General features: G+C 46.9%; 1 protein-coding gene across 3 annotated transcripts; it reads right to left on the reverse strand.

Moving 5' to 3' along the window:
• Positions 1-42: 42 nt before the first annotated feature.
• On the reverse strand, positions 43-20,413 carry LOC130490561 (zinc finger protein 436-like). Of its 3 annotated transcripts, XM_056864385.1 has the most exons (7): positions 19,688-20,413; positions 18,059-18,179; positions 17,624-17,706; positions 17,041-17,164; positions 16,054-16,161; positions 9,436-9,570; positions 1,735-2,711 (listed from the first exon to the last, which is right to left on the reverse strand). In XM_056864385.1, exons 1-7 carry the CDS (start codon positions 20,411-20,413, stop codon positions 1,741-1,743), a joined length of 2,268 nt encoding a protein of 755 aa, XP_056720363.1. In that variant the 3' UTR covers positions 1,735-1,740. The 3 variants fall into 3 exon arrangements, 1 of the variants encoding a protein (XP_056720363.1); XR_008933839.1 differs by lacking the exons at positions 1,735-2,711; positions 16,054-16,161; positions 17,041-17,164; ... (1 more) ...; positions 18,059-18,179; positions 19,688-20,413 and adding an exon at positions 43-174 and having other exon boundaries at positions 9,436-9,522; XR_008933840.1 differs by lacking the exons at positions 1,735-2,711; positions 16,054-16,161; positions 17,041-17,164; ... (1 more) ...; positions 18,059-18,179; positions 19,688-20,413 and adding an exon at positions 4,775-4,915 and having other exon boundaries at positions 9,436-9,498.
• Between the last annotated feature and the right edge of the window lie 2,350 nt (positions 20,414-22,763).

A 22,763-nucleotide genomic window follows, 5' to 3' on the forward strand; every position in this document is an offset into this window, starting at 1 on the left:
CCTCTGCCGGCTTTGTTCCCTGATCCCCATGGCACTCCCATCTTTGCCCATAAATCTCCGCTGCTGCGGGACTGTCCCAGGGAGAGATTTCTCCTAATGTCCAGTGTGCTTCTTCTGGGCCCAGCTCTACCTGCTGCCAGTTCTCCACCTTGATCTGACTTCTCTTCTCGTCACCTGAAGAGACAGAGAGAGGAATTTTGTCCATGCTCTGGTCACTGCTTGTTTAGAGCCCAGCAAATTCTCTTGGGGGGGCCTGAAACTTCCCTCCCAGCTCCATGTCCAACTGATCCAGGAGCCTCCGCTGAACTTATCTTTCTGTTGCTGCTCCTATGATCACATGACCCCTCTTACACCTACAGCATTCTTCCCTTTCAGAAAAGACAACCTTGATCGTTTTAACTCTGTGCCAAAAAAAAAAAAATCCCCCATAAATCTGGCACTGAGTACACCATAGAAAATACACAACCGTGACTGGCTTGGTATACTTTTTGATAATCATATGGAGGACCAAAAGCCATGGGAACCACAGGAAGTCAGAACTCTATTGCAGGAAAGGGGCTATGGTTCAGTGGTAGAGCACCCAGAAGGTCCCAGTTTCAATCTCCAGCATCTCCAGTAAAAAGGATGAAGTAGTAGGTAGTGTGAAAGACCTCTGCCTGAGACTGTGGAGAGCCACTGTCAGTCTGAGTAGAGAAGACTGACTGTGATCGAACAAGGAAGCAACCCTAAGCAGTTCTACTCAAAATCCTTCTCAGGTCTATTAAGTGCAGCTAACTCCCAGGAAAGTGTGATTGCCAGGGTCTCACAGTATAAGGCAGCTTCAAGAGTGTGCATGTGTGCTCATGTCAAACATTTACAATGCAGTGCTTCATGAGGCAACTATGAACTAGTCTTTGCAGGGGTCTCAGCATGCTCAAACTGTGAACCTGGATTCTTGAGGGTAGGAGGTGGGTGGGAATGCGCAACAAAAGGTACAATGGTTTAAAATATGGATTTGCAGCCTTATGTCAAATTCAGTTTAATAATAACAGCCTTGTTTACCTAGGCCCCACTAAATTTAATAAAAGATACTGCAAAGCTGAGCATGCTTAGGTGACATTCCTGAGCGTTTTAGCCACAGTTTGCTTGTAAACAAGAACAAATAAGCTTTCTGGGTACAACTGATCGCACCCTCATAATACAAGAGGCGTGATCTTCTCTGGGCCCATGGGTCAATGCTAAAGAATGCCAACTGACTGCGAAGTTTTAAAGTTTAAATCAGGTGTCCTCAAAATGGTGCCAGCCAACACCTTTCATGTGCCCAAGTGTTTTTAAAAGTGGTTGGGGCCAAGTGGGGCTTTTGCCCATCAAGGCTTCTTATTAGCCAGTGGAGATTGGCTGTGCAGATTTTTAAAAACATTACTTTGGATGCAGCTGCCACCACAGAACAAGGATCTTCAGTGTGTGCCTGAACCTAAGATATGGCAGCCATTTTGTGGCTGGCTCCGCCTCCTGTGGCAGCCATTTTGTGGTTGCGCCCACAGCCCTGGGTCAGAATTCCAAAGTTGCCTGCAGGCTCAAAAAGGTTGGGGACCTCCAGTTTAAAAGTTAGCTTACTACACTGTTTGTGAAATTTGTAGAAACAAAACCTTTAGAATTCAGGTAGATAGTTTGAGTAATAAGGGATTAAAACACTGGTCCACCCCCACCCCCCAAAATGGCCTCCAGGGAAAAAATGCCTAGTATGAGTACACAACCATGTTAATGTGGCCCGTGGATGTTCTGATGCTTAGTCAGTGTGCTTTTGTGACTAAACCGCTTCCCACAGTCAGGACACCCGTAAGGTCTCAGTCCCCTGTGAGTTCTCTGATGCCCAGTCAGCTTATCTCTCCGAGAGAAATTTCTGCCACACTCAGGACATATGTATGGTTTCTCTCCTGTGTGGGTTCTCCGATGGACCATTAAATGTTCTCTCTGCCTGAAGCATTTCCCACACTGAGAACATTCAAAGGGTTTCTCTCCAGTATGAATCCTCCGATGCCTCGTTAGCGCTCCTCTCAGAGTGAAGCTTTTCCCGCACTCGGGACATCCGTGCAGTTTCTCTCCAGTGTGAATGATCTGGTGCTTTTTCAAAGTTTCTTTGTATCTGAAGCCTTTCCCACACTGAGAACATTGATATGCTCCCCCTTCGGCATGAACTCCTTGGTGTCTCTTTAATGACTTTATACAACTGAAGTTTTTCCCACACTGGGGGCAGCTGCAAGGTCTCTCTCCTATGTGGTTGCTCTGGTGTCCAAATGAGGGATCCCTTTCCCCTACTAATTCATACCGCATGTCGCCCTTGTGGATCCTCTGTGGATCAAGGCCACGTTTTGGCTGGACGTTTTGCCCCAATGCAGGAGAGTCGTCACTGGGATTATTCTCACTGGTATGCATCATAACAAGTCCTGATTTGTAGCGGTGCTTTTGCCCAGACAACAAGGGCCTTTTCCCTGCTGGGTCCACCAGGTAGGAGTTGCTAAACAAATCTGCTAGGCCTTCTGTGAACTGACTTCCTTCATTCTCTCCTGGCCTCTCCTGTTGCCAGTTAGACTCGTATCTCTCCTTATGGATTTCGAATGTCCCAGGAATATTCCACTGAGCTAGTTCTGCTAATGTCCCATATATTTCCTCTGGGCCAGGGTCCCCCTGCTGAGAGTTCTCCACTTTGATCTGACTTCTCTTCTCAACACCTGAAGAGACAGAGAGAGGAATTTTGTCCATACTCGTTCACCTCTTGGCTAGAATCCTGCAACCTCCATCTCACAGTCCTTCCCTCCTGCCCTGTCTCCTTGTTTGGCCGATTTCGGCAGCCTCCACTTAAATGTCTTCTCGTGTCTCTACAATCGTATTATACCTCCCCTTATATCTGGGGTCTATTTCTTCACTTGCCCTGATCTGCATGGCCCAGGCTAGCCTGATCTTGTCTGCTCTCAGAAGCTAAGCAGGGTTGGCCCTGGTCAGTGTTCAGAAGGGAGACCACCAGGAATACCAGGGTCGTGACACATAGGCAGGCAATGGCAAACCACCTCTGAAATGTTGCTTGCCTTGAAAACCCTAAGGGGTCTCCATAAGTCAGCTGTGACTTGATGGCACTTTCCACCACAACCAATTCGTCACTTAAAAGAAATTACAGGACCAGAAGAGATATGTATCAAGATAAACTTAATTGTGTGTGAAAGTGATCAAGTGTATAAATTATACAAATCAAGGAGGCGTTCTACTTTGCACAGATCTATTGTGCTGCTACTTATTGGGAGTGGGATGGGGAACACCCTCTAGTAAAGGCAGAAGACTAAACCTGCTGTTTTCCCTTCTACTGATCAAACCCCATATCAGACCTTCCTTCTGGAAGGGGGACAGAGACAGCTTACGAAATTGTGCTTTGTGAGGCAATAACAGACTAGAGTTTTCTGCACACTCATAGAAGGCAATTCCCAGGGTGCCCTACAGGAAAAAAATGGCAGGCACTTTTGGTTTCAGAATATGTGACCTCCATAAGCCTAAAAAAGCTTACTTGTTACAAAGAAGAAAAGCTGGTTTTTATATGCCGACTTTCTCTGCCACTTAAGAAGCAAACCAGCTTACAATCACCTTCCCTTCCCCTCCCCACAACAGACACCCTGTGAGGTAGGTGGGGCTGAGAGAACTGTGACTAGCCCAAGGGTCACCCAGCTGGCTTCATGTGTCGAAGTGGGGAGTCAAACCCAGTTCTCCAGATTAGAGTCCACCGCTCCAAGAAGATGAACTTCGCATCTTTGTATGTACAACTGATCATTCCCAGCCAATGACTTTGGGCCCCTGGGTCAAAGCTGAGGGATACCAACTGGTTGTTCTGTTGTGACATCTTTGGGAACGAACCTTCCAGAGAACCACTTTTGGCAGTAACAAGAGTTGGAGGCACTGGCTCACCCTGCTTCTGAAATGACCCTCTAGGGAAATCAGCTACCAGTTCAAAGCAAAATCCCTGCTTCAATCTGCCTTCCATGATCTCTCTGATGCGTGATCATCTGATCTCTCCCATAGAAGTTTCTACCACCAGCTGTTTTGTACATTTACTGTCCTGTGAAGATTCTCTGGGGGCCATCGGCGGATCTCCTTGAATGAAACCTTCCCCCCCACACACACACTCAGGACAACAGTAAGGGTTTTTTCCCTGTATGGCTACTTTGATGTCTAATCAAATTGGCTCTCAGAGGAAAAGTTCTCCCACACTCCAAACACTCATGAGGTTTCTCTCCTGTATGGATTGTCTGATGTCTAATCAAGTGAGCCCTCTCAATGAAACAGTTCCCGCACTCAGGACATCTATGTAGTTTCTCCCCGGTGTGCAACCTCAGATGTTTTGTCAAAGCTCCTTTGGAAGCGAAGCCTCTCCCACACTCAGTACATTTGTAGTATTTCTCTCCTAGATGGCTGCTCCGATGTCTCATGAACTTAGTTCTCATATGGAAGATTTTACCACATTCGGGACATTCATAAGATCTCTCTCCTATTTGGATTGTCTGACGTTTGTCTAGGTCTGATTTTTGCTCCAAGTTTTCCTCTGGATTCAGATGTTCATAACAGTCCTCTTCAGCATGCTTTACCAGAAAACTTGATTTGTGATGGTCACTTATGCCACACTCGGGGACAAAGGGATTTTTTGCTAAGACACACAATGTGGAGGTCTCACTAAGAGAAGGTTTAAGAGCATCTGTGGTCTCACTGCATTCATTCCTCCCCTCTGCCAGTTTCTTCCCCTGCTCTCCAACAGATTCACCCTTTTCCTTGTGAATTTCAGATGGCCCAGGCACGCTCCTCTGGGTTCCTTCTGCTAATGTCCTGAGTGTTTTTTCTCGTCTAGTCTCTTCCTGCTGAGAGTTCTCAGTCTTGATCTGACTTCTCTTCTCACCACCTGAAGAGACAGAGAGAGGAATATGGTCCAAGCTGTGGTGAACTCTTTTAAATTTTTATTTAAAGCTTACTGCAATCTTCTCGTAGCATACTTAGGGGAAAGGGCTGTGGCTCAGTGGTAGAGCATCTGCTTGGCATGCAGAAGGTCCCAGGTTCAATCCCTGGCATCTCCAGTTAAAAAAGGATTGGGTTGCAGGTGATGTGAAAGATCTGGACCAGACACCCTGGAGGATCAATATCCATCAAGTGTAGACTAGGCAGCCTTTGACAGACCAAAGAGTCTCTGACTCAGTATAAGGCTTCATGTGTTTATAGACTTTTTATGCATAAATTATTTGTACCATGCATAGTTTATGGGTGAAAATAGAAGCTATACAGGGCACTGAAAACCAGATCACCCATTCTATGGGTCATTTCACATGTCATGGCTTCTCTGTTGAAAGACCAAAAAGGTATCAATCAAACAGTTCCTAGGAATTGCGCTTTTGGAAGGAACCACAGACTTCCAAGTCTCCTAAGAGGATAAAGCATGCCCACCAGATACAGTTCCCAGGGCGCCTTGGGGGAAAGCAGTGAGAAGTATAGTGGTCTAAAATACTATTTACAAACCAATTTTAAAAAAATCAGTCCCATGAAGTGCAATGGGAGGTGTCAGGCTGTGGCCTACGCCACTTTACTGGTTACTAAGGAGGAGAAATCAGAAACCGTCCCTGCACAATTTGAAGTTCTCAGAACATCAGAAAGGTCCACAATAGCAGGCTGCTGGGTCAAACCCAGCTCCACCCCCCCCCCAAGGAATGCCGACTCTGTTGCCAACTTAGCCGTTAATGTGGTGTGGAGAACACAGGATGAACAGAAATTGGAATGTGCTGGCAGACCAACTTGAGAAGGTGGTGGAATTTCAGACACTCACCCAACCTTCTGAAATGTCCCTCCAATTTGCTGACCCAGAGAGCAGAAACTCACTGTGCAAAAGTGCTACTCTGATGCTTAAATCAGGGTAATTTTCCACCTGAAATTCTCCCCCCACTCAGAACATCCACAAGGTTCCTCTCCTTTGTGAACTCCCTGATGTCTGACAAGCTTGTCTCTCTGACAGAAGACTCAGACATGGTCTGGTCATGTACATGGTTTCTCTCCTGCATGGGTTGACTAATGTTTCTTCAAGAGAAGTTCCTCTCACATTTGTGGCATTGGTATGGTGTCCCCCTGTACGGATTCTCTGATGTCTCACCAAATCACTTTTCTGATGGAGGAATTTACCACACTGTGAACATCCAAATGGTTTGTTTCCGGTATGGATACTCTGATGCCTCTTCATATTTCTTCTCTGATAGAACGATAGGCCCCACTGCGAACATCTGAATGGCTTCTTTAGAGCTTGGATTCTCTCACGTTCCACTAATCCTAACCTATGAGTTTTTACAGACTCAAGACTTTCTCTCCTTCCTCCCCCTGCTCCCCATGGGACTCGCATCTTTCTTCGTAAATTTCAGCTCTCGTGAGAAAATTCCATCAGGATAGTTCTACTTAACATCCCAGATGTTCCCTCTGCCCCACCTCTCCCCCTGCTGAAACTTCTGCACCTGGAGCTGATTTCTCTTCTCATCACATGAAGAGACAGAGATACAAGAATTTTGTCCATGGCTTCAGGTCACCTTATTTCTTAGACTGTCGCCATCTCCTTCTTCCCAGCCTACCACTCTAGCTGCCTTGGGAAGTGCCTGCTAAACTATTCATTGATAGCTAAACTGACCGCCCCATCAAAGAAACTCATCCAGTGGGTACATAAGAAAGGGCCTTTTCAGTGTCAGCCCCTTGATTATGAACAACCTCCCCAGGGAAATGACCCTGGCCCCCTCTCTTTCAATCTCTCGGAGGCAGTTGAAGTCGGTTTTATTTGGGACTGCATTTGATTAAGTTACTAGCAGTCCTAAACTGTGATTTTAAATTTTGGTTTTTATTTTATTTTACCTATAATTGTAAGCCTCTTTGAGCTCTGTAAGGAAGAAAGGTGTGTTCAAAAGGTGGCTAATAAATGTTTTAAATAAATTAAATCCATCCTGTACCTCATCTCCCTTTTCCTTATAACAAGGGATGTGTGTGTCCCCCACTCCCCAAATATTAAAGTGGAAAATTCTGCAGCAAAGTAATTGCCCAATTTCCCTGCAGGTTGTGCAATGCATACAGACAATCAAACCCATGTTTTCCAATTTCCATAATTTCATGTAATCCCATTTTAACCCCCATGGGTTAGGGCAGGAAGAGAAAACTGGGCCTATCACCCATTCATCATTTCACACTTTACATCATTTTCAGGGTGGGAGAGAGAACATTCCAATTTAAGAGCGAAAATTATGTTTTGTGAGAAATCTAAGACCAATGGGCTGCATTCAGACATTGCTTTTAATGGGCAGTAAATGGGGATCTTCAGAAGACTGACTTGTTCCCAGGTCTGCGCATCTGTCTCGCTCTCTCCCCACACTCTTGCACAGAGAATTCCAGTCAAAAACTAACTCTCCACAAATGCACGTGGGTTAACTGAAGCTAGTTTCCCTCCCTCCTCACAAACCAGGATTCTAAACCAAAGTTCAATCCCGGTTTACAGTCCTAGTTTGTTCGGGGGGGGCGGGGGGGGCTAACTCTGGTTAACCTGCCTGCCCACATTCACTAAGTTTCTAATCAGGATTTTAAACACACACAAAAAGGGAAGGAAGGAGGAACCTGGCATATGCCCAAGCTTGGCAACAAGCCAGTGTCACAATATCAGCTGGGAGACCCAAATTCGAACCTGCACCCTGCCATGGAAGCTTACTGGGGGACCTTGGGCCAGTCACACCTTCTCAGCCTATCCTCCCCTCACAGAGTAAAATGGAAGAGGAGAGAATAATGTTGTAAGCCATTTGGGGAGAGAAGAAGGGTACAAATATCTCAATACATCCCAGCTTAGTGCTGGTTGAAAGTGACGCCTTAACGCCACACTTGTCTCTCAAGAGGCTTTTCATCACCCTCACAAAATATGATTCCCAGGACTCTTTGCGGAAAAGCAACGGGAGGGACATGAATTTAAAATCTGTTTGCCAAGACTGTCAGTACAGCCAGCATGGTGTAGTGGTTAAGAGCAGTGGACTCGAATCTGGTGAACCGGGTTTGATTCCCCACTCCTCCACATGAGTGGCAGACTCTAATCTGGTGAACTGGGTTGGTTTCCCCACTCCTACCCATGAAGCCTGCTGGGTGACCGTGGGCTAGTCACAGCTCTCTTAGAGCTCTCTCAGCCCCACCTACTTCACAAGGTGTCTGTTGTGGGGAGAGGAAGGGATTGTGATTGTAAACCAGTTTGATTCTCCTCAAAAGGTAGAGAAAATTGGGGTATAAAAACCAACTCTTCTTCTTTTCTCAAAAACATTTACTCATTACGTTCCACAGGAACTATTCTTACCACAGTCTACCACAATCTATGCCAGTCTACTTCCTGATTATTAATAAGGATAAATTTGGAGATTTATCTCCACAATCTGAAGCTCCCTTCCACAACAGAAGGCTAATTCAGCTTCCTAGCCCTGCCAGCAGGCAGCTCCGTCAAAAAAACAAACTGATGTGGTCTTGGAGGCATCTGTCAAAACAGAATCAGCAGATTGACAACATTACAATGTAAGGAGTTTAGATGTCGGTTCAGTATCCCACACTTGTTTCTCGAAGGGTGCCTTCCATTATTGGTGATCAAGGGAATTTGAACTCTGCCAATCCACTGCATGGATGCTCTGATGCTGAATCAGGGTAGCTTTCTGACTGCAACTCTTCCCATGCTCGGGGCATTCACAAGGGCTCTGCCGTCTCTTCCGTGTGTCCTCTGATGTCTGATCAATTTATCTCTACGAGAGAAGTTTCTCCCACACTCGGGGCACTGATGTGGTTTCTCTCCCGTGTGGATTCTCTGGTGCCTAATCAGATGCACTCTCTGAATGAAACTCTTGCCGCATTCGAAACACTCATATGGTTTCTCTCCGGTATGGATTCTCAGGTGGTTCATTAAAACTGTTCTCTGGATAAAGCGTTTCCCACACTCGGGGCATTGGTAAGGTTTCTCTCCGGTGTGGATTCTTAGATGTCTCATTAAGGTGTTGGAAGTGAAGATTTTCCCGCACTCGGGACAAGCATACGGTTTCTCCCCCGTGTGGCTGCTCTGATGCCTGATCAGGTTCGCTCTCAGAGGAAAGCTCTCCCCGCACACAGAGCATTGATACGATTTGTCTCCTATAGGTGTTATGTAGCCTTTGAAGAGGTCTGATGTTCCCTGGAAGTTGTCCCCCCCCAGAGAGCATACATAGCGGTCCTTTCCAGTATGTTTTGTAAGGAGTCCCGATTCGTACCTCCTATCACATGGGGAGACCAAGGGATTCTTTGCCCTAGACGGCACTGAGAAGCTTTTGCTATTGGCAGCCATAAGACCACCTGCGATCTCACGGCATTCACTCTCCCCCTTCATGGCCTTCGTCCCCTGTTCCCCACTGAACTCACATCTCGGCACATGAATTTCAGCCACCACAGGAAAGTTCCACTGGGATATTTCTGCTGCCGTCCTCTGTGTTTCCTCCGGCCCCGCCCCGACCTGCCGAGATCCCTCCATCTTGATCCGACTTCTCTTCTCAACACCTGAAGTGACAAGAGAGAAATTTCCCAAGTTTTATCAACTTCGTTCTGGACTATCCTCTCCCTCGACTGCTGATTTCCGTGGCCTTGGCTGAAACTCACCTTTCTATCCTGTCCCTCCCCCCTTCTGTGCATGCTTTGAGCTAAATAATGAAAATAAAAACTCTCCATAATCTGCGTATTGCTTGCAATTCATTCAATTTGTGCTAGCTAGAATGGGTGCAAGAGATGTGTGACAAACAGGCTTAGGCACACATATAAACAAACCCCAGTGCATACCCCAAACAGTGGTGCTAGAGGCAATTTTGCACAGCATGCCAGTCACGTTCTCCACCTAAGCAACCAAGGGGAGCTTCTCTAGTACTGGCAGCATGGGAGAGGTATAACTTATACCTGTCTCTGTGACAAGCTCAATGGTCTGGCAGCACCATAGGGGCTCAGCACCCTCCCAGTATGCCTCGACCAAGCACAACCCATCTCCTTGTCTCCTTCCTCCACTGGTTGGCTGGGAAACCAACACCTTCACAGGGAGAGATGGTGGCAAGTTCCCATAATGGAAGGAGGGGAGATTTTTTGCCAGGCCTGCAACTCCCTCCCCGCTCACACTGTTCCTGGGTCTCCTCTATGCCCCCAAGAGACTGGAAAGGGGAGGAACTCCCATTCTGTTGCCAGAAATGCCGTCCATTAGCAAAGATTTACTGCTGGTACCAAGGCTGTAGATCCAAGTAGAAAGTGAACAGAGAGAATTTCCCCTCCACCTTCTCCCATAATACTAGAACAGGGGTCTCCAACATGGTGCCCATGGGATCCAAAACATCTTAAGGTAAATCTTCCTTATGGACAATTTCTATATTTAAAGAGAAACTGTACACTTCAGAGTTCTTATAACCATTTGGCTAATTCCTTAACTGAAAATTTAGCTGTTTCCCCAATCTATTGGCTGCAGATGACAGGACTTGCTATAATCGGTATAAATTATGGGCGGAAAAGTACCAGCAGGATATTGGGTGGGGGGTTTACAGTAAGAGTAATTCGGCAGTGGAATCAGCTGCCTAGGGAGGTGGTGAGCTCCTACTCATTGTAATCTGCACAACAGATCAGCACCATTATCTCACTTCATATTGCTACAATGGCAAACGGTTTTAATTCTTGGTTAAGGTAATTGCTTATACTGTTCCTTAATTATGTATTGATGGTTGATAATATTGGATTTTGACACATAATTGCATCTGGTGGAATTTTAAAGACTGTTATACACAATATGTAGTGTAACATGAACCCCTTCTTTTGTCTCCAATTAATGGGAAGGTTTAAAACAAACTGAAGACTGCTTGTCGAAACGAGTAGTACCCAGGAGCATATCTTATACAACTTATGCGATCTTCAGATTTATGTAATCTAAAATGTGCATTTAAGTGGTATTTTTTATACTGACATACTACATATGGCACTGTTATTATTCAGCTAGAGTACATTTTTTGGAGTGGATGGGACATCCTGTTGTGATATTTGAAACACACTCTTGGATTTCTGTGAATATATGTACATATTGTATGTCTGTATGGTTACTGTTTGCACTTTGTAGAGGTCTTAACTTTCCAGTTTCTTTCTTTCTTGCTCTTCGAGAGGCCCTGCCAGTCAGATTAGGCCAGGGTCCCTAATCTTTTTGAGCCTGCAGGCACCTTTGGAATTTTGACACAGCACGGTGGCCCCAGTCACAAAATGGCTGCCGTAAAATGGCTGCCACAGGAGGCAGAACCAGCCGCAAAATGCTGCAGCTTACCTTCAGTCACACAGTAAAAGAAGAGATGATTTTTATACCCCGCTTTTATCTACTGAAAGGAGCTTCAAAGCGGCTTACAATCACCTTCCCTTCCTCTCCCCACAGCAGACACCTTGTGAGGTAGGTAGGGTCGAGAGAGCTCTGAGAGAACTGTGACTGGCCCAAGGTCATCCAGCGGGCTTCACGTGGAGAAGTGAGGAATCAAATCTGGTTCTCCAGATTAGAGTCCGCCGCTCTTAACCACTACAGCATGCTGGCACAAGTGAAGATCCTTGTGCAGTGGTAGCAGCTTCTGCCAAAGCAATGTTTTGAAAAATCTACACATCAACAATGGCCAACACGAAGGCTTGCTGGGCAATAGCCCCTCTGCTCCCCCCTTTCTACAAACACTTGGCAAGTTGCCATGGCACCCACTTGGTGGTTGCCATGGCATCCACAGGCCCCATCATTGGGAACCCCCAGAGTAGACAGTACTGAGCTAGATCACCCAATGGTCTGACTCAACACAAGGAAGATCCATCTGTCCAGAAGGTTTCTTTTCCCCAACCTCACAAGACCCTCAGCACAGTTTCTTTCACACAGCTCAGTGGCAGAGCACCCTCCAGGTTGGGGACAGACTGCTCAGAGCACAAACAGCATTTATTTATACCATCACTCAACATTTATTATGATCAAAAGATCAGTCAACATCAGTTTAATGGCACAATCTGCACACAAATATAAAATTAAAGTACAGAGATTAAAATTCATAACCTTATTGTGCTGTAGTTAATTATACCAAAGAGTCCAGGTTGGGCATGGCGTTTTCAGAACATAAACAGCATTTATTTATACAGGGGCCCACTCTACAGAAACAAAATTAACAGGTCCCTGCCTGCCAGCTTGCAACCTGGGGGAAAAAGAAGGCAGCAAAAAGAAAGAGGACTTGTAAAGGAAAAACTTTGCCAGAGGTGAGCAAGACTGAACAAAGGCGCAAAGCACTCATTATGGTTGAGCTGTACTTTTAACAAATAGTTTTTTAAAGAAGTCCATCATCAGGAAAGAAATGCAAGGAGAAATGGGTTTTTTAACAGTCCCTTAAAGCAGGGCTAGTGGGAGCCCCACTAACTATATGCATTGAGGCCCTGCGTGGATTTTATAATGAGCAACTCCATGATGGAAGCTTTTCCCCAACTCAAGGCATTCCTAATGTCTCTGCTGTCCTAACAGTTCTCTGACAGCGATCAACGGTTTGCTGAGAAATTTCTCCAGCTCTCGAGGCATCTGAGTGGTCTTTCTCCTGCAGAGATTCTCTGATGACTCACGAAATGATTGTTCTCCGCGAAGCACCCATCTTGTTCAAGACATTCAAGTGACCTCCTCCCCAGCCCAGATTCTCTCTGTGTTCCATTAATGCCAGCTCTTAACTGAAAACTTTCCCACCCACAGGACATCCATGAAGTCTATTTTCTGCCTGGTTTCACTTGCACTGGGCCAAATCACTTATTTGATGGAATGTTTTCCCATCCCAGGAGCATTCATATGATCTCTCTCTGCTTAGGTTCTCTACTGTCTCTGCATATCTTCTCTCCGCCCACAAAAAGGTCTTTGGATGCAAGGTTAAGAATTTCACTGGATGCTTTTTTCCCACCATGGGGCATTCCTGGGAGGGGAGGGCTCTCACCCACTGGCTGCCAGCAGACATGTTTATGGTCGTTGTCTCCTGTGAATTCTCTGATGTCTGAGTAGCGTATCTCTCCGAGAGAAGCTCCTGTCACACTTGGAACATTTGAATGGTTTCTCTCCTGTGTGGGTTCTCTGATGAATCACAAAATGCTCTTTCCGTCTGAAGCATTTCCCGCACTGAGGACACCCATATGGTTTCTCACCAGTATGGATTATCAGATGCCTCGTTAACGCTCCTTGCTGAGTGAAGCTTTTCCCACACTCAGGACATTCATGCAGCCCTCCAGAATGAAGCAACCAGTGTTTCTTCATGTGTTCTCTCTGACTGAAGCATCTCCCACACTGAATACAACTAAAGCGTTTCCCATAGTCAGGACATTCATACGGTTTTCCTCCCAGAGGGCTACTCTGAGATCCAACCTGACAATGTTGTTTGAAGTACTCGGAAATGTCACATCGTTTCTCACCTGTGCGGATTCTCTGATGTGCACCAAGGCAACTGTTTTGTGGGACATTTTCTCCTCCTGTGGAGCATTCATCAGGGATCTCTCTGGTATGCATCATAACAAGTCTTGATTTGAAGCGGTATCTCCTCCCATACTTGGAGAACAAGGACTTTTTCTGCTCTGGATCCATGATTTCCATTTTGCTAGGGGAAGCCGGAAAAACTTCTGCTATCCGACTGTATTCCTTCACTCCCTTCATTGACTTCTCCTCCTGTGGCCCTTTGGATTCACATCTCTGCTTGTGAATTTCAGATGTCTCAGGAAAATCCCCCTGGGACATGGCCGCTGTCCTGTGTGCCACCTTTGAGCCACTCTCTCCCTGATCAGAGCCCTTCGCTTTGACCTTTCTCTTCCCATCACCTGAAGAGAGACAGAGAGAAAGGAATTTTGCCCATGTTCCCATGACTTCTTTGCAAATCTAGATTACCATCCTCCCTGCTACAGCTCCCTCATCATGCCTTGTGTTTTCTTTGCGGTGGCAATTCTCAAAGTTATATGGGATATCATACCCTACAATCTGCGGCACCATCCGATTCCATACGATGCACAGGAAACAAGTTTGGTTTGTTGAAGAAGGACAGTGCCCGCTGTCCATATTCCCAGCGCCTATTCCTTTCCAAGCACTCTTTGAAACTGGAGCTGTTTTGTCTTCTCACGGAGCTACTCCCATGACTTCCCGGCAGGCCACGTCTGCAACTTGTTGCTGATGTGCTAGAAATGGGAGGGGGTTCTGCAGTCTGAGGAGAGGACCCTCCGCATCACATCTTCTCCCCAAATCTGAACAAAAGCCCGAGTTTCATCATGCGTCCAGCAGGGGCTTTTTGAGCAGCAGCTGGCAGAACCCTGAGTGGGACAGGAGGGCCTTGGTGAAGGCCCCTCTGGAGGGCAGGACACCGAATCTGAGAACCCCATGATACGCGACCCTAAGCTGCCAAAACGGCAAAAGCGGACAACGACAAAGTGCATTTGAAAATGATGAGCTTAGCCATGTGAGCCAGGATTCTTTCAAAAGCCACACAGGAGGAGAAGCAAGTAGGAGGCAACAGAGAGGCTGTACAGGTAACAAAGCTTGGAAAAATAGGTACCACACTCAACAGCTGCAAGTCAGAGATGCACATAGCAGGACCTGGGATGCTGTTTGCTCCGTAATCACAACAGAAGCACTGGCAGAAACAGGCCACCAGAAGAACAAATGTAAAGAGAAACAATACCTCTAAGGCGGGGGGTCCCCAACGGGGTACTCGTGGGCGACACAGTGCCTGCTGACACCTTTCCTGGCTCCCACCCAGTGTTTTTAGAAACTGGGTGGGGCCAAGGCTTCTGATTGGCTGTGCAGATTTTTAAAAACATTGCTTTGGCAGCAGCTGCCACCAGAGAACAAGGATCTTCACTGTGTGACTGAAGGTAAGCTGCGGCAACCATTTTGTGACCGGCTCTGCCTCCTATGGCAGCCATTTTGTGGCTGTACCACCATACTGTGTCAGAATCTCAAAGATGCCCACAGGCTCAAAAAGGACCTTTCCCTCAGGTGAAGAGCAGCCCCACTGGAGTAGGTTCATCTAGCTAACCACACATCCCACAAGAAGGGGCAGAAAGGCTAAGGCCTTACCCTGTTGTTACCTCCATCCTGTCCCTTGCAACATGGAAGAGGAGGAAGAAGATGAAGAGGAAAAAGAGGAGGAAGAGGAAGAAGAGGAAGAAGAAGAGGTGGTTTTAAAACCCCACTTTTTCTCAAAGTGGCTTACAATCACCTTCCCTTCCCACAACAGACATCTTGTGAGGTGTGGGGCTAAGAAAGTTTGGAGAGAACTGTGACTAGCCCAAGGTTACCCAGCTGGTTTCATGTGTAGGAGTGGGGAAACCAGCCCGGTTCACCAGATTAGAGTCCATCGCTCATGTGGAGGAGTGGGGAATCAAACCTGGTTCTCCAGATTAGAGTCCACCACTCCTAACCATGCTGGCTCTCTGAACATGGTATGCTGCCTCTGAACATCTAGCCATCCTAGCTAAGAGTTGTTGATGGACCTTATCCTCCATAGATTTGTCCAATCCCCTTTTTAAGAAATCTAGATGAATGGCCAACACTGCATCCTGTGGCCGTGAGTTCCACAAATTAATCAACGTTGTGTGTGAAGAACCACTTTTGTTTGTCTCTCCTGAAGCTTCTTCCCATCAACTTCTCATTGAAGGCCTCCACTTTCTCTTAACATGCACAGTTTTATCACTCTCTCTCCCCACCTCTGTCCTTCCCACCTCAGTTATCTTCCTTCTAAGATTCATCTGGTCTGTGATCTTTTCTGGCACCGTCCATTCGCATTCACGCTTATTTTTGCTTAAGGACTAGAAACATGTCTTTTCAAAAAATAATAATCCTAATACCACCTTCTGCATATTTTTCTGAAATTGAAAAGATAAGCAGGTCTGTTTTATTCTGCACAACTCATTCCTCTTCTGCTAGATGAGAAAATAAGCACCTGCTTAACAGACTTCTTTCTGCCCATGTTGCAACAATCACCAAATCCAGCCCCTTACCTGGATTTCGGCCTGGGAGCCTCTCGCTTTCCTTTGGGAACTGGGCAAACATCTCGTCGTCTTTTTCCAGGTGGGAGGTGAGGTCAGATTTTGGAACCAAAAGTCCCTCTACAAGGGAGGGAGGCAGAAATGGAGCATGATTTTTGGAGCACTGGGAAAAAACAAAAGAGCTTACGGATCCTACCTTTGGTTTTAGCTTTCTGACAGACACTAAAACACAGAATCCTAACTGGGGAAAGCAATGGCAAACCACCCCATAAAAATAGTCTGCCTACTAAACGTCATGATGTGACATCACCCCATGGGTCAGAGATCACGCTGGGAAAGCGTGGTGTGGTTAAGAGAAGTGGTTTGGAGCAGTGGCCTCTAATCTGGAGAACCGAGTTTGACTCCCCACTCCTCCACATGAGTGGACACTAATCTGGTGAACTGAGTTGGTTTCCCCACTCTTCCACATGAAGCCAGCTGGGTGACATTGGGCTAGTCACAGCTCTCTCAGCCCCACCTACCTCACAGGGTGTCTGTTTTAAACACAAGAACACATGAAGCTGCCTTATACTGAATCAGACCCTTGGTCCATCAAAGTCAGTATTGTCTACTCAGACTGGCAGCAGCTCTCCAGGGTCTCAGAGGTCTATCACATCACCTACTTGCCTAGTCCCTTTAACTGGAGATGCCAGGGATTGAACCTGGGACCTTCTGCATGTCAAGCAGATGCTCTGCCACTGAGTCACAGCCCCTCCCCTGTGGCGAGGGGAAGCTGATTGTAAGTTGGCTTGATCCTTCCTTAAGTGGTAGAGAAAGTTGGCATATAAAAACTCTTCTTCTAATGACATGGTGCTTGCACAGGGTTCTACCTTTACCTTAGAGTGTTGGAATGGATGGGGTCCCACAGAATCAGATTGACAGCACCAGACCACCACAGGAATAATTATGACTTCTCAGAAAGGGGGCATTTACTGGATCTGAGCCAGAAGCATTCCTTACCCAAAGCATCCACATTCCCCTCATCTTCCTGCATGACTTGCCAAAACATCGTCCTTTGGCCGGGCTTCGGCAGATCTGGCTCAACCACATGCAAAGACGGGCCTGTCTCGAGGGTTGCTGGCGCCTAAAAGAGAAGAACATTTCCACCCTTTATTCCAAGCCCCTTGTACGAAAGGGGACTCACAAAGACACCCCATTTTAAGACATTTCTGATAACCGAGGGGCAGAAAAGGCCTCCAGAGTGATCAAGATGGTTCAGCACCTTCCCCAAAACTAAAAGCTGAAGTGTTTTGGCTCTTCGGAGAAAAGATGACTAAGGATGCCGGGCCGGGTGCTGGGCCCACTGGGTCTGATCCAGCCCACAGGTCTTTTGGAGTGTTTTTATTTTTGTATTTATGTTAAATTTTTCTGTGCCACCTTTCCACCTGAACAGGTCCCCAAGGCGGCAGTCATCAAAACATTTCAACATTACAAAAAAAGTATATATAAAATAATCCAATAAAAACAAATAAACACACGTGCCTGTATGCTTATATGTTAGGCATAAGCTTGGATCCAGCCACACACCCCAACATTCACTTACCTCTTTTAGCCCAGCTTTGGTAGCATCCTGCTCTTTGGGAGGAAGAGAGATCTCAGAATCATTAGGACATGTCATTCGACTGCCTAAAAGGGAAAAAAAGAGAGAGACACAAAAATTTAGAAGAGGACTGGGAATGAAAATTTTATCATGCCTGGGATCACCAGAAGCAACAGAGTGGAATTTTTGTGTTTTCTGATATCTGTACAGAAAAGGGAACTTTGTAAGATGATTGTTCTCACTCAGGAATGAGGAAAAACTGCTCAGTGGAGTTCTTCACTCTACATATTAAAAAATACTAGAATTTCACTCTCTTCCTTTGCTCCAGCCGAGCCTAAATCACTCCATAAACATGAAACAGAATGCATGTTTACTTGGGAATGTACTGGGACTTGATCTAATGAGTAAATAAGGCCTAATGACTCATTGAGGCCTTACCCAGCAAACCGGTCTCTCCGCTGCAACTGTTCTCCTTGGTTTCTTTGACTCGTCTCTGATCAAAGTCTGAGGGAGCCCCTTCCACCTCCAGGGCTCCCCTGATCATCTCCTGCAAAGGCTCCTGAAACAGCAAGGAAAAGCCTAGTCAGGAAGTGTGATGAATAAAGACCACCTCATGCTCCTCAAAATCCTTTTTGTTTGTAGAGATAATTTGAGGATCAGGTTTTGACTCATGGCGGTGATGGAACTTATGACGGAGGGCTATGTGGAGGAACAGCCCCACTCCGACCCGCAGGCCGTGTTGCACGATGTTACCTAGTTGGTTATGAGGTATTTTCAAGGGTTTCTATCCAGTCACTTTGTTATTGCTCTAGTACTGCGCTAGAAGGATCACTCAGAAGATCAGCCTAGATTGGGGTCCCCAACCTTTCTGAGCCTGCAGGCACCTTTGGCACTCAGATACTTCAAAGTGGGCTCATCCACAAAATGGCTGTCACAAGAGGCGGAGCCATCTTCAAAATAGCTGCCACAAGAGGTGGAGCCAACCATTACATCTCAGAGAGTAAGGTTATGCATCAGGCAGAGGCTCTGTTTAACAAGATGCCTTTTAGAACATACATGTATTAAGAAATTTTCTTAGAATCATAGAGTTGGAAGGTACCACCAGGGTCATCTAGTCCAACCCCCTGCAAAATGCAGGAAATTCACAACTACCTCCCCCCACACTCCCAGTGACCCCTACTCCATGCCCAGAAGATGGCCAAGATGCCCTCCCTCTCATGAACTGCCTAAAATAATAGAATCAGCATTGCTGACAGATGGCCATTTAGCCTCTGCTTAAAAGCCTCCAGGGATGGAGAGCTTACCACCTCCCGAGGAAGCCTGTTCCACTGAGGAGCTACTCCATTAGAAAAATTCTTCCTAATCTTGCACATACATAGCTTACCTTCAGTCACACACTAAAGATCCTTGTTTTTAAACATCTGCACACCAACCAGATCTCCAAAGGCTAATCAGAAGCCCAGCTAGGCAAAAACCCCACCTAACCCTCCCTCCCTTTCTAAAGACACTTGGAGGGCACAATGAAAGGTGTCTGCGGGTGCCATGGTGCCCATAGGCACCAAAGTTGGGGAACCCTGGTCTAGAGGTTCTTAGGTGGTCCTTGAGTGGTGGCAGCTGGTTACCAGGCTGCTTTCCAAGGAAATCTTGGTTCTACGGGAGTATCCCAGCAAGGAAAGACGTTGTTCCCCCTCTTCCTTCCGTAACAGGCTGTATAACAAAGAGAGGCCAGCCTGTTTCTGAGTCTTCAACTCGAGCTTAATGTGCAGAAATGGAAGCGTGCACCAGTGGTCAGAATGCTGCACTAGGTCTGGGGAAGACCTGGGTTCAAATCCCCACTCAAAGAGGAATACTCACTGGGTGAGCTTTGGCTGACTATTCTCACAGCTTCATTTACCTCAAGAGGTTGTTATGAGGGTAAAACGGAGGAAGGAAGAACCATGTACGCCACTCTACAACAAGGCTGGAAATTTCAGTCAGAACATAAAAGCTAATCTAACACACAAATGATATCCGTAACCCATTGTTCTACACCCGGCTAGAGACTCAGGGGATTAAATATAACCTCACCTGCCATTTCCAAGTCTCAGCCTTGTGCTGGCTCAGCAGGAAATCATCCACCAGGGCCGCGGCTTGGGTGCAGTTCTCAGGGCCACCGGCCCTGATCCAGCTCTGCAGCTCCGGGGGCAGGATGGCCAGGAACTGCTCCAGGATCAGCAGCTCCAGGATCTGCTCCTTGGAGTGCCTCTCCGGCCTCAGCCACTGACAGCAAAGCTCCTGTAGCTGGCTGTAGATCCGGCGAGGGTCTTCCACCTCCCGGGAGCGGAACTGCCGGAAGTGCTGCCGCAGGGCTTCCATGCGGTTGGCTTCCCCGCGCAAGATGGCTGCCTTCACTTTCCCATAATCCTCTCTGTCTCTGGCCTCCAGGCTGCTAAAGGCCTGCTGGGCTTCTCCGCTGAGTGCCGGCAAGAGCCGAACCGCCCACTCTTCCCTGGGCCACTGGCACGCCTTTGCCACTTGCTCAAAGGAGGTCAGGAAGGCCTTGGCATCATCCCACAGGGTGGTCTCTGCCAGCTGCGGGCTTCCCCATGCTGCGTGAGGAGACTGGAGAGTCTTCAGGAACTCCTGCCACTGAGCTTCCCAGTGCTGCTGCATCCCCTTGGAGGGGTCCCATCGGATATCTTGCGTTGACTTCCAGCTGGATTGTTCCCCTGTGAATTCGGACTGAGCCATGCCGACAGGGTTTCTTGCTCCTGCCGGTCCTTCACCTGGAAGAGCCCTTGATTGCTCCTTCATGTTCACCCAAGTAACAAAATCCTAGATCTGGAAAGGCCGTGAGATGAAGAACCTGCTGGCAGTTAAATCCCTGCACAATTTGCAGATGGAGGGTCTTAGAACCCTGATCTCATTTGAAAGATAAAGAGGCCTTCTGTCTCGACTGATCTATCTGGTCTCAGGAGTGACGGGACAAGGTGAGCAACAGGCAAACTGATGTCATCAGAAACATCCCAAGCGCTGCTTTCCAAGGGTATTGCGGAGCTCCACCTTCAGCAAAAACAAGATGCACAGAAGAAGGTGAAAAAGCAAACAAACCCAGAGTTGGGGAGGGGGGTTTGAAGGGAAGGAAGAAGAGGCAACAGGAATCAGCTCCTCTGAAAATCTTTTGAGGTTGCCTGCTTATTTACCACTCTCTCCCTGTTTCAAAACAGCAAACAACAACAATAAAGCATTATTTATGTATTTAAACATAGTGTCCACGGGCACTGTGGTGCCCGCCAACGCCTTTCCTGGAGCCCACCCAAAGTTTTTAGGAAGTGGGCAGGTGGGGCTTTTGCCCAGCTGGGCTTCTGACTGACTATGCAGATTGTTCAAAATGTGGTGGTCTCCACTGCACAAGCATCTTCACTGTGTGACTGAAGGTAAGCTGTGGCAGCCATTTTGTGGCTGGCTGCCTCCTTTGGCAGCCATTTTGTGGCTGTAGCACCACGCTGTGTCACAAGGCTCAAAAAGGCTGGAGATCCCTGATTTAAAACGTCTATTAGCTGCCCTTCTACCTTGTAGGAACTCAAGTCGGCTCTTACAACGTAAATAATAACAAAATACTTAAAGACCACTATTTAAAATCATTAATTTAAAACTGCTAGTAGGCAGAAGAACTAATCAAATGCCATCATAAATAAAACTGTCTTCAGCTGCCTCCCAAAAGGGGAAAGCGATAGGGCCAGCTAATTCCTGGGAGGAACATATGGGAAAAGCCAGTCCCAAGGGCAAAACCAACACCTTTCATTGGGCTCGGAAGTGGATCTGAAGCAAGTGTAATTTGTTACAGGATTGGGGTCACATGATCCTGGTAACTTAGGGTTGCCAGCTTCAGGAAATACCTGGATATTTCTGGGAGTGGAGCCTAAGGAGGGAGGGGCTCGGAGAGGGGAGGGACTTCAATGCCATAGAGTCCAATGGCCAAAGAGGCCATTTTCCCTGGAGGAACTGATTTCTGTCGCCTGGAGATCAGTGGTGATAGCGGGAGATCTCCAGCCACCACCTGGAGGTTGGCAACCCTACAGTAACTGGACCAATCCAGCAGTCTAACAACAGCATTCTGCACTAACTGAGAGCACTTTTAGTTTTAAGGGATTTTTTCCCTTTTATTGCATGATAATAGATTTGTGATTGCGTGATAACTATTGTTTTATCTTTTATCCTGTAACTAATTTTTAATCAGTCTTCTTAGAATTTAGTAAATATTTTAGGATACTTTGTAATGGCCTACTGCTATTCAAATAAACTAACTTGTACTTGTAACCGCAGCCTCTGGACTCTCTTCAAGAGTAGCCCCCAAGCTTTACTGATGTGGTGTAGTGGTTAAGAGCGGTGGTTTGGAGAGCGGTGGACTCTGATCTGGAGAACCGGTTTGATTCCCTACTCCTCCACATGAGCAGCGGAGGCTAATCTGATGAACTGGGTTGGTTTCCCCACTCCTACACATGAAGCCAGCTGGGTGGGCTAGTCACAGCTCTCTCAGCCGCACCTACCTCACAGGGTGTCTGTTGTGGGGAGGGGAAGGGGATTGTAAGCTGGTTTGATTCTTCCTTAAGTGGTAGAGAAAGCTGGCATATAAAAACCAACTCTTCTTCTACATGGGTCTGCCCTTGGACTACAATTGGTACAAAATGTCACAGCTTAAGCTATTATCAAGAATCAGGCAGAGCACAAGTATTTCTCCCATTCTGCAGTCACTCCATTGGTTACTGCTCAGTTACCAGGTCTAATTCAAGGTACTGGTTATCACCTACAAAGCCCTTTGTGGCCTTGGATCCCCAAACTGGCAGGGCTACCTCTCCTGCTCTGCTCCACCATGATGTCTTCGCTTTATCTGTGCAAAGCCTTTCGAAGGTGCCACCCCCCACAAACCGGGAAGACTGCCAAGTGTCCCCATTCACCCGAACTATCTGTGAAGCTCCCCATTTATGGAACAGCCTGGCTGGGGAGTTAGAAACAGGGCCGCAATATCATGGAGTGGTTGGTTCAGGAGGGTTCTTTTATAAGGGAATAAGACTGTAATAATCTACTACACGATTCGTGGTCTGCATTATCTTCATTTTACGGCCTTGCCGTCTCCTTTTCCAATTCATTTTGTGGTACATCA

Source organism: Euleptes europaea, chromosome 1 (genome assembly GCF_029931775.1).
Source record: "Euleptes europaea isolate rEulEur1 chromosome 1, rEulEur1.hap1, whole genome shotgun sequence".
Taxonomy (NCBI): domain Eukaryota; kingdom Metazoa; phylum Chordata; class Lepidosauria; order Squamata; family Sphaerodactylidae; genus Euleptes; species Euleptes europaea.

Excerpts from the sequence above, each read along its gene's own strand:
- LOC130490561 (XM_056864385.1), bottom strand. The coding sequence starts at position 20,413 with ATGAAGGAGCAATCAAGGGCTCTTCCAGGTGAAGGACCGGCAGGAGCA. Across the intron at positions 18,180-19,687 it reads CTGAGACTTGGAAATGGCAG|GAGCCTTTGCAGGAGATGAT; the intron begins GTGAGGTTATAT and ends TTGCTGTTTCAG. Across the intron at positions 2,712-9,435 it reads TGAAATTCATGTGCCGAGAT|GTGTTGAGAAGAGAAGTCAG; the intron begins GTGAGTTCAGTG and ends CTGTCTCTTCAG.